We start from the raw sequence: 11,935 nt of genomic DNA on the forward strand, positions 1-11,935 counted from the left end.
GACCTTTGGGCTATACCCATTTCAAACCTTTGAAACAGTCTGCCTCAGCAGCTTTCCCCTTTTTTCAGCCTGACTGCTTGTTTTGCGATCGAAACGTCGTTTTAATTTCTTTGAACCTGACTTTACCGAAAGACCCAAAGAAAACAGTATTACATGTTCACGTGGGACTTATATTGAAAATTAACTTAATTAGTAATCTTCCCACAACTTGCCTGCAACTTCCATCCAGCAATAAACTAACGCATCAAAAGCCCGTTATAACCAAATGGAAAGCTTCAAGATGCCCAAGAGATAAGGTCCTTTCTATTTCCAAAGGCAGTGTTGACATCACAGCATGACAAGCAGCACAAGCAGCTGTATTGAACTGGGAAGGCTAAATCGAATGTCAACCAACATTTTTTCAATTACTTGGGCTCCCTTAAAAATTACACCTGAACCCCCCCTGACCTCCCGTCCAGAAAACGTGGGAATAGAGGGGAGACATTTCAACTGTGTTATCTGGTTTGTCAGAGTAAATAATTGCACGTTGAACTACTTTCACACCATACGTAACCAAACATACCATATTGGCCATTTCTTCAGCCAGGTCTCCCGTAATATCCTCACTCTGGTTGCATTGCGTCAGAGCTCGTACAGCATGCCGACTCGATAAGAAAAGTGAGGTTCAAGTGAAGCCACGTGGAAATAATTTCACCTTTATTTTTATACCAAACACCACAGCCCGCACAGGCACTCGATACTTTCAGGAATGCGCATGCACAGGACGAGGCGCGATGGTTAATTAATAGAGGCGCTGTGGTCTGCCCATGGTGCTCTTGAGGTAGAGGGCACGCACGTTCTGCCAGTTCTTCTTCAGCAGCGACACCAGGAAGTTGATGGCAAGGTGCAGGTTCGACACCAGCTCGTCTTCCGTCATCTTTACGTGCCCAACAGCAACCGCCAAGCAAAGCACCTGCAAGAAGCAAGACAAGGAAATCGTATTCCTATTGCAAATATTCGCAGACGCAACCATTTACATTACCAGCTCTCTGTAGAAAACTACATTTATTGCGAACAAACATTTAAGGCTTTTTTTTTTAAACAACAAGTCATCTTCCCGTGTATTCAGAGGTGAATATGAACCACACTTTGTTAGGATTGAGTTTGTCATTCACAATAGGGGTGAGGAACCATTTATTTAACGAGGGAAAAACAGGGCTGGCTTACAAATAACTTTGGTGGGCCAACACATGAAAACACCTTAATCATCACTTGACAGAAGTGTCCACGCTAAAATGAGAAAGTGTTGGAAATTTATAAATATTCGGGTCCAGTATCTAATTAGTGCAGCCAAGGTGATTGCAGTGACAGATGAGCATTGTTTGCAGACTGTTTAGAATTGTTAGTTCAAGTGACTTGGCCGTGCACATAGGTTCCCCACCTCCTGTTAAAGCCCTGACAGGCCAGATTATCTGTGTTTTGTACCATTGCACAATAAACCTTCAGCTATTTGGCCCCGAGCAGGAAGACAAACACGAGATGTTGGCCTGCAACGCATCGGCGTGCAAGCGCGACGACGTACCTTCTTCATCTGGAACTTGATGGTCGACTTCACCTCGTCGACTTTGCTCGCCATGTTTTCGTTGTGGGTGAGCAGAGAAGGGAACTTGCCAGCCTTGTTCAAGCCAGGGCCCAAGATACGAGGGATCTGCTTGATGAGCGACTCGGAGGCAAGGAAAGGCGTCGTACTTCTTGGCTGTGGCGATGTAAAGGGTGCAGGAGGGTAGAGAGGCGTCAATCGGGATGGGTGCAACAGCAATGGTCGTCGCGTGAGGCAGGCAGAGGCCTTGTTGCATCTCAATTCCCATTAACCCATAGGTCAGCGCTCAACAAATGCGATTCCTTTTCTGGCCCCCATCATAGTTCATCTCTGTTTAGCAACGTCCATGGAAATGCAATGGCAGTCACAAAGCTCTGCACTGTGGAGTAACACAAGGGCTAGGCAGTTAAATAGTTTAAACTATAAACTATTTTTATTTTACCTTATTTAGGCCCACTGAGCTATATAGCTGTTTTTCACAAGTGATCCGGCCACAAATGATAGCTCAACAAAGTGACTTATCGTGTGGAAAATGACAGCAGCCAAATTACTCTTAAATAGATGTTTCTAAATGTGGAAGGAAAAACGAGAGGACCGCCGAGAAAAATCCACATGACCACAGGGGGAGACATGCAAACTCCAAATATAGAGGCGTCTCTCGGTCGGGATCGAACCCAGATGAGAGGTAGTGAACATCACGCCACTGTGGCGACATGTTAACTATGGCAAGTCGTCAGCGGCTCAGGGATAAATCCAGGAGTCACCCATAAACATTACTAATCGGGTCGTTAAGTGGAGGTAATGTTCTGAGCTAAGCCACCAATTCATGTGCATGAGCAGCCGTTCATTATTTTTGACTTAATTCAGAATTCCAGCTTTTGAGAGTAAAAAAAAAAATACAACTTCAGTCAGACCATGATTCAAATATCTATAGCAGGGCAGGTGGGAGAGTGCTTCCCCTGGTATGTATAAGAGGTCACTTGAAGTGATCTCATAGTAGTTCTGTGTATTTGTATATACAGCAAAAGCTCTTATCCGACACTTTACCATCCAGAATGGTCTAGTGACCGGCATGTGTCATAGGCGGCAATATAAATCTTCCTTCACGTATGCAGTAACATTCCAACGAGCCATTCGGCATCTTGCCGTGCGTTTATCATAGATCCGTTTGTTACGGGAGCTTCAGGACGATGCCGAGTCGTGGCGCTTGCGGCAGTCTGCACATCCAGTACTGTATACTGTACTCTAAATAGCCACAATGCTTCTCTACAACACTCAGAATGCTCTACAACTGGTGAGGACCTCTACAGTTAAATTGTAGGCTTATTTTATTTTACGAAAAGTGTTAAGTGCTTGGAAAATTTGGTGTACCACAAGAACAACTCTTAGATAACCGGCATAGTCGATGAAGCGGCACCCTCCATTCTCCCCATGGATGCCGGGGATAACAGAGCTCATGCTGTTTGTCGTAGTTATAGACATCACTCTCCGCAAGAGGTTGTCAAATAGGGCTGATGCACTGCTTTGTGAGTTGCGGATTGAATTATCACGAAAACGCAAATTGGAGGGTGGTCAAAACAATGTTGTTGATGCCTTCCTAACTGCCAAATAGCACAAATATTTCCTATTTGTCACCCAACCACCATGGAAAGTCATTCCAGGACATCAGTGTGTTAGGGTTCAGTATATTCCCTCGTTATTCACAATAATTGCTATCCGTGACTCCGGCTTATCTGCGGATCACATCTGGAATTCGACACGACAGTATCCCGAGTGAGATAAAGTGATGTGAGAAAGTGATGAGATAGTGACGAGATTAAGTGATGAGATAGTGATGAGAGAAATAGAGATAACTTCTCAAAGCTTTAAAGCATCTGCAGATGTAGGCCAAATTATCTGCGAAAGTTGCTTTTTACGAGCATCTCCAGAACGTATCCCTCGTACAGAACCACATCAGAACGAGGTTTACCTAGCTTCTTGACAAGCTTCTTGTTTTTGTTGAGCTTCTTCAGAGCCTCGATGTCCATGTGGGGGATGCTGGCTGCCTCAGCCTCATCACAGTGCTGCTGGTCTCCCAGGAGGCAAACGGAGAACTTGGGGCGGGGAGTATTCTTCAGCCTGCAACAGGATCAAGAACAGATTTTCAGCTCGCACTATGGTGCCAGGGACAACCGTGACCAAGCCAGCAAGCACTTTCGCCACGCCACTTGCAGAGGGACATAATGGGTTTTTGTAAATACGTATTGAGTCACAGGCTAAAATTATGTTCTCAATACATGCATCGGATTCCGTAAATAATGATCTTCTATTGCACGTATTCCACTTGAGATTTTAAATAGCCATGAGATATTCCATACTGCATGACTTAATTCCCCTCCCGCCTACGCGAGGTTTGATTGGGACTTATAAAATCACAGGCACTCTCCCGCAGTGCTCGGACGTCACTCCATTGACATATTAAAATGGCAGTGACATCATCAAGTGCAAGAAAGCTCTTGAGCTGCCACTTTCATGTGCCGGGGGGCACTGGGATAGAGACAACCCCAATGAGGTTATTTTCGAGGTTGCACATTCAAGCGACAATCAGTCTTACAGCACAGAAACACTCGCAGATGCCTAGAAAAAACACACCTTCAAGGGATCTAATAAAAGGCATCTTACCAGATCAGCGCAGCTGGCTTCGTCTGCACCTGTGATGGCAGTCGCATCCACCAGCTGAGCTTACCTGTCGGCAGGATCAGCCCGAGGGCCTCTCCCACCTCCCCTGTTATTTTAAGACCCAGGGTGCAGGTCCGTCCGCCCGGACGGGGTCGGACTACCTGTGCACTACTACTCCGGGGTTTCTATGTAGAGCAGTCCCTGACTTATATCAATTCAATGCCGTGTGATGTACACAACTGTGAGTGTGCATGGGGATGTCCCTTGTATGGGTCCTTTGTGAAAAGAGCAAGTTTCAAGCGCTGGTCCCTTGGGCTAGGCTACATGTTGAGCATTTCTTCTCAATGTAATCAATTGCAGCCAATCAATATTCATAGACTTCAGAGTCAAGTGATTAAAAGTAGAATTATCTTGCCAACATAGTCTTAACAAATTGACTGCATGCCATATGGGAGATGCTGTTACAATCTGCAACGTAACTGCCCTATGTAAATGTATGCTTTTCCAAGAGATGTATGCAAACATTCTAATTGTCACCTTTATCTTACATGCAGATAAAAAATATAGCGTGTATATGCCAAGTAGTGTATTAGTATGAATGCTCGTTCTGCAATGGGATGGGTGAGTCAGGGACTGCATTGATTTCAAATTCCATTCCAATGGTACCAATGCGTGTAACCCCGAGAGCAGTAGGTCAGGTGCACAAACTAATCCAAGCAAAGAGCATCGACCTGACGGTTCCGGAAAATCGCTTGTCCTTTTGTGGATCATAGTTCTTCAGGCTGATCTGGAGTTCCACAGTCTCTCGGAACCTGCGGATGGCAAGAGGACAAACGTGATTAACAAAGCACTCGTTTCTGCACGTGGCAAATTCCATCAGTACTCCGGTGAAATGATTCAGGGTCAAAACGCGTCACACACTCAAAAAACCCGAGGGGGGGAACTTCACTTACACAAACCAAATCTTATTTCCCGAGTATTCACTTGCTCGTCATTAACAGATATATAAAAACGATCATTTAACAAGGGCGTAATTTAATCAGTATATTGTTTTTGCATGGAACTTGTAAATACTTCTACAAGGGAGTATTTAATTAGTTTGGAGAGTTTTTTGGTTTGTACTTGTGAACTACCACAAAGTCCATTAATTATGAATGATAAACACTGGCACCAGTTGCTACTAACACATTACTATTGTGAGGTTAAATAAAAAAAATGTATTGTCAACTATTACACCACACCATGCTAAATAAGTGATGCCTAACACATTACAAACGGACCCTTTAATCCCCAGTGATAGGTAGTCAATACTAAAAATGTAACGATGATTTAGCCAATAATTCATGCTACAAATGCATTAAATCAAGCTTACATTCGAATGCAAGGTGTTATAGTTCATTGACAGGTTTATTTAAAAGGTCTACAAGATTCGGATGGGCTATATCCATGAACATATCATGAATTCTACACGGGGAAAAACACTATAAAGTCTGCCGTTATGAATCCACAATGAAATCTGCGATGTACCAAATCATCTAATGCAATTGCTGAATTCAAAGTGTGCGCCACCAGGCCCTGCCACTACCGATTATAGTCAGTAGTGATCACATGTCACAAACTTGTACATTAGTATATACTGTATTAGTACCTATGGTATTCATCGTATAGTACGTATTTGCATGCACGACATCTTTAGTGCAGGCTATTACAAAGGTGCGATGTTTCAGGTATGGGTAGAGTCCGACAGAAGAGGCGGATGTTGCCATGCGGTTTTATCCAATCAACTAATTTGTGGCCAATTATAAAATGTAAACTAACACCAGCACAAAGGGGCTCATTTTTCTAACATCACGTGATATTTAACGTCCTCTGTGAAGCAGAGAACATGTCGTATTTGTTTTGGGTCCTTTAAATAACAGGGTGTAAAACGCGCACGGCCGTGTGACTGCCCCATCTCAAACTCTAAAGTTTAAAGAGGGGCTCTTTGGGAATCTTGGGGCTCCAGACAAGGAAGGGGGGGGGGTTGTCGCAGACCACGCACCTTTTGCGGTTCTTCTGGGAGCCTAGGAGGAGCTCCCGCACAGCCTCGTGCAGCGTGTCGCGAGAAACCTTGCTGCAAACCAACGCAAGCCCACAAAAGCACACTCGTTAACGCAAGGCCCCTTATTAACACCGTCACATTCTCTCGAGCTCGTCACACGGTGGCGAGACGTTAACTCCAGGTCGCCTGGGATACAATGTCGTGGGTTCGATCCCGACACCTGTTAATTTGGAGTTTACGTATCTTTCTGGTTTTTCCTGCCACATTTAGAAACATGTATTTAAGAGTTATTTGGCTGCTATAAATGTCCACATGATAAGCCACTTCGTTGAGCTATCATTTATGGCCAGGTCGCTTCTAAAAACAGAGCTACATAGCTCAGTGACATACGCAGGGCAGTAATCATCTTTTTAAAAATACGAATGACAAAAATACCACAGAGGGACTTCATGGCAGGGTAGACACGATATCATTGCAACCGAAATTTCCATGACCAAAAAGAAGCCATGCGGATGGCTTGTTTAAGGAGACGGATATGGAGTCTGTTTGTATATTTTATTCCATTTCTGCTTTGTAAAACGTCTCCTGCAGCATACACGGTGGTTATACTTCAAATTCTGCCTGATAAGTCAGTGGCGGCCAATACACGTGGCGCGCAATCCACGAGTGGATCGCAACGTTCTTTTGTGGATACCAAGACGAAATCAGAACATGAACTTTCGTTAGTTAAGAATTTCGAAAATAATTACTTCTTCCCAATAGATGGCGCTGGTACTTTGTGTAATGTAAATAACTATACAGTAGAGTACGTACTCAGTACTGTAGTGGTAAAGTACTTATAGTTCTGGTGGATTGCGGATACCTTTGAGAAACACGAGATCGGATCACTGCTTGGTGTATTGGTCACCGCTGTGATAAGTTTGTCCAGTTATAACCACTAGACCCGTGGCAGGCTTTACACGTTACACTTAGACCTGCAGTACAACTTCTCGGTGAATATTTATTCTTCCAAATAAAAGAAACATTTAATATCGTAGTAATTACACCGTGGTAACACCTAGAAGGTTGCACAATCATTAATCGTGACCAATCCGCTGCTATATTAAGGAACTCGAGGGTCCAACGTGGCCATCCGAACTGGACGTCCCGTCCTGTGCATAGCCAAGAACGTGGCATTTTCACAATTGGCCTGTAGAATCACAGCAGCAATGAGCAGCTAGCGACTCCACCAGTGGCCGCCTTGACTCGATCTCCCGTCCCGCCACCCCCACCACGAACAGGAGGGAGCAGCTCCCCATTCTGGACTTGGGACGCGGTCACCAGAGTTCTAATCTCAACCGTGAGAGGGCTCAGGGATTACGAAACCCGCATTGAACCAGGAATATTGATGATCTATAAAGCTCTTCTTCACAGATGTCCAGTCGACTTCGGATGGAGGACCCAAGTTATTTGATTTCATCCACCCAACCCTCCATTCTGACCAAGTCGAATGTTAACGTATGTCAGCTTAAGCTATTTAAATTATGGGTCACACCACTGTACCCGCATGACCCCACAAAACGTGGGCAACAGGCCTCCTGTAGCGGATTGACACGTTTAAAACGTTGTGGGTTTACTCTCAAACACAGAACCGGTGCACTTAAGTCGTAACCAATTGGCACATTTTGTTTACAAACCTAATTGGCCGTGTCGGGTGGTGGTGGTTTAACGACACATTTATATGTACGCGAATTAACCCTAAAAACCCTCTATTTTTAAAGGGTTTATGTACTGCAGTGTAGTGGTGTGCTGGCCTAGGGCCCACCATGAACTATGGCCGCTGTCCTCCACAATTAACAAGAGGCGCACACCGAGCGGCCGATATTTTGTGTTAAACAGCCACATTTACCAAACTAACGCTGGCCGCTGCTACCCGGGCACGTTGCGTGAAATACACGCGGTGCAAACGATGGCTCGGAGGCCGCGTAAGACGAGGATGGCGAACGATTGGAGTCGCGTACCTCATGGTGCCGCGCCGCCTCGCTCCGTCGCCGTGAAGGAAAGGGAGAGGGCAGAACCGGAAGAGGGAGACGAGAGGGAGGGACCAACGGGGGGGGGGGCGCGAGGGAAACCCCCTACACGGAAATGACGCAATGACGTTCGTACGTCAAGGCGTTACTGGCCGACGTGATTGCGTCATCACGCAACGTAGCCACACCCGCTCGCCGCGACATGACGTCACGAGCGGTTGGCGTTGACTTTTGTTGAGAGATAACGCGACTTGACGTCATACCTCAATGACGACATGGAACGTCGATATCGGAATGAGAATCGTGATTCATACTCGAGGAATCCCATGAGCTATGAAGCTCTTTTCACAGTGCAACGTAGAGGAAAGGTAATCAGGGCGAGGGGGCCGAGTGCTCTCTCGCCACTGGCGTGGACCAGAGGTTGGCAGTGATGCACAGGCACAATTGTAGTGAAACACAATCATGAACAAATTGCCACATTTCGATTGAAAGCTTTCGTGACTGCAGGGATTCATCTTCTTGGTTCTTTCGGTAAAGTCACGTAGAAGAGAAATAATAAAATAATAAAAATAAAACATAATAAAATAATTCTCACGACGTTTCGGCCACAACGCAAGCAGCCGTCCTCAGGTGAAGACGCTGTCTTCCCGACAGACCTGTTCCTCACCTGAGGACGGCTGCTTGCGTTGTGGCCGAAACGTCGTGAGAATTATTTTATTATGTTTTATTTTTATTATTTTATTATTTCTCTTCTACGTGATATTGCCACATGTAGAAAGGGAATGATAAATGGGATGTGGCACCACAGCAGGGAACTTGCAGGGATGCATGGCTGACAACCCACACGGGTTACTCCGTATTCTTGTACTGGGAAATTTGAGTTTTCAGGTCCAGCTGTTTCAATACAGGCAAATTGAAATAATTGTCTATCTGTGTTTCTCCCTTGTGATGGGACTTTGTAGAATGAACGTTGAGATTAATAAGGGGCACGGGGTGACCAATAAGGTCTGATAAGGGGTTCACAGGTGTGGGGATGTGACTTCCCGACTCTCAATGTGAATACCTACGGCAACCACTGGGTGGACAGAGACCCCCCCCCGTTCTTAGGGGTCATCCATTGAGTGCGTACGCATGGGGGAGGGGGGGTTAACCCAAATGCGCACGCTTGCGTATGGGGGGGGGGGCTACTGACAATGTACGCATAGGACACGGGGGGGGGGGGTGAAGCCTCGATAATAATTAGTCAAAATTGGCCTTCAAATGAGATAATCCGACGGTGGCCTAAACAAGTTAATATTAAATTTAGATTTAAAGCTTTCGTGACTGCAGGGATTCATCTTCTTGGTTCTTTCGGTAAAGTCACTTAGAATGGAAATAATAAAATAATAAAAATAAAACATTGTTTTATTATGTTAATTATTTTATTATTTCCATTCTTCTAATAAAATAATGTTTTATTTTTATTATTTTATTATTTCAATTCTACGTGACTTTACCGAAAGAACCAAGAAGAAGTTAATATTATTAATATTTTATCGTTTCTGCGTGGATTAAATATCGGCCGTTCTATAGTATTGGGGGGGGGGGGGGGGGGGAGTGTGCGTCAAGCTGTACGTACGCAGGTGGGGGGGGGGGTAAAAAGTACACGTGCGTACAGGGAGAGGGGGTCAAGTCTTGACAGATGTTTGCGTCCCGACTCAATGGATGGCCCCTTACAGCTCGTGCCTGTCAGTTGCGGCAGGTCAGAATCAGAATGTGTATTTATACTGCAGCAGGAGGAATCTGAAGGTCTCTTTCACCGTCGTCCAGTCGGGGCGGGTAAGAACTTTACAACAAACAATATAAACCATGACAGTTGTGGAAAGTACAATAAAGGTAAATCACCCAAACACAAAACTAAAACATCCCCATCCTACCAGGCAAAGCCCACTGAGCTATTAACTTATTTTTCAGAAGCAACCTGGCCTGCAAATGATACCTCAACAAAGTGGCCCACCATTTGGACATTTGCAGCAGCAAAATAATCTCAATGCATGCTTCTAATTGTGGAGGGAAAAACCCCCGAAGGATCCTGATAAATAAAAATCCACGCGACCACGGGAAGAGAGAGAGAGACATGCAAACTCCAAATATACAGCAGCAAGCGCCAGGGTCTGGATGGCACCAACGACCTCTTTTCAGTGACGTGCGGTGAGGTCAATGGCTGATGGGGCATTGACTCGTGTCAGAGCCAGATTCACACAGAGGGGGGCGTGTCCTCACTGAGGGGGCGTGGCCTCACTGAGGGGGACTGGCCTCACTGAGGGGGGCGTGTCCTCACTGAGGGGGCGTGTCCTCACTGAGGGGGCGTGTCCTCACTGAGGGGGCGTGTCTTCACTGAGGGGGCGTGTCCTCACTGAGGCAGATGTGATAGCTGCCTCCCCTGGTGCTTTTTCATTGCAGTTTCATGACGAGACCAGCGAGCCTAAATATCTTTATACACATACGTGAAATAAGTTAGCTGGAGTATGGAAGGCGAGGAGATTAAATGAAGGGGTCTACAAACATTACATTGGTGACATACTGAGATAGTAACAGGCACGCGCTTATTGCCCGCGCTCCATCCAGTTACTGAGGGGTTGCGCAATCAGAGGGGAGGCTGAGCTCGTCGCTGCCTCACCTCTCGTCTCTTCCTGTATTTGCAGCGGAGCTCCGCAAATTTGGCGATTTTGACTATAAAATGATTGGAATCGTACAGAAATTACATTTATAACATAAATCAGTGGGGAATTCTTAATATTTATTTGATATTTTTTAAAATCCTTTATATTAAGTTCACTTGCTTGCGCGCTTACGACCGTGCAAATCTTTCGGTCGTTTTTTAACCCACTTCCCGTGATCCAATCGAGCTGACATTTTGCACACAGACTCGTTGTGCGTGACAATTTCTTTTCGCAAAATTTTTTTTCCATAACTTTACACTTTTTAGGAAAAATGTTTATTTATATTTAATTACCAATTGCTTAATGGTGGCAGTCAATCATCTGACCCATAGGTGGCAGCCATCTCAAGCCAGAGGACGAGAGGACTCTAGCCGCCACGCATATAAAGGATTTGTAGTGAAAAACTTTATTTTTACGGGTTAATTTTTTTCTTTTCGTGACAGCTATTTTCATTGGAGTGTTACAGGTGAGGCTCTGCCTCCCCTGACCGCACGTCCCTGCCTCCTTTATACCAGGCGAGGGAGTTGAATATCGGGTAGATAGAATGGAGTGAAATGGCAGCTGGAGTGAAGCTTGAAGAGGAGAGGGAATGGCCGGGTTGTTGAGAGCTCTGTATAAAGTTAAGAGAAACACATTCCTGCGGAGGGAGCTGGTAGGAACGTTGGGTTGCTCGGTCAATGGCCAGGGTCAACGGCGGCGTGGTGTATTCCGCAAATATGCTCGACTGTGAGGGCGGGCACAAGCCGGCGTGAGTAGGTTAAACGTTGAGTTTTATAAGGGCACCACGGGTGACCAGCCCCTCCCCACCCCTCCCCCACCCAGCCCCACCCCTCCCACCCAGACCCTTCCCCCACCCTCCCCACCCAGCCCCACCCTCCCCTGCCTGCACGACGGACACAATAATCCCCTGTGGGCTGGTGTAACCAGGAGGTTCTCACCAGTATAA

General features: G+C 45.7%; 2 protein-coding genes across 2 annotated transcripts in view; one reads left to right on the forward strand and one right to left on the reverse strand.

Annotated features, from left to right (window-relative positions):
• Window positions 1-679: 679 nt before the first annotated feature.
• Window positions 680-8,386, reverse strand: RPL10A (ribosomal protein L10a). Its single transcript, XM_061566773.1, is given in 7 exon segments — window positions 680-952; window positions 1,562-1,717; window positions 1,719-1,735; window positions 3,549-3,697; window positions 4,969-5,049; window positions 6,279-6,350; window positions 8,279-8,386. Coding segments are annotated over 7 exon segments (651 nt in total). The 5' UTR covers window positions 8,284-8,386; the 3' UTR covers window positions 680-781.
• A 1,605-nt stretch (window positions 8,387-9,991) lies between these two features.
• LOC133351318 (ubiquitin carboxyl-terminal hydrolase 47-like) overlaps window positions 9,992-11,935 on the forward strand; it is an 18,719-nt gene continuing 16,775 nt past the window's right edge. Inside the window, exon 1 of the mRNA XM_061566417.1 lies at window positions 9,992-10,028. Coding sequence (XP_061422401.1) covers window positions 9,992-10,028 — 37 coding nt within the window. The remainder of the gene's footprint in view (window positions 10,029-11,935) is intronic.

Source organism: Lethenteron reissneri, chromosome 37 (genome assembly GCF_015708825.2).
Source record: "Lethenteron reissneri isolate LAM-NWPU_2019-01 chromosome 37, ASM1570882v1, whole genome shotgun sequence".
Lineage (NCBI taxonomy): Eukaryota > Metazoa > Chordata > Hyperoartia > Petromyzontiformes > Petromyzontidae > Lethenteron > Lethenteron reissneri.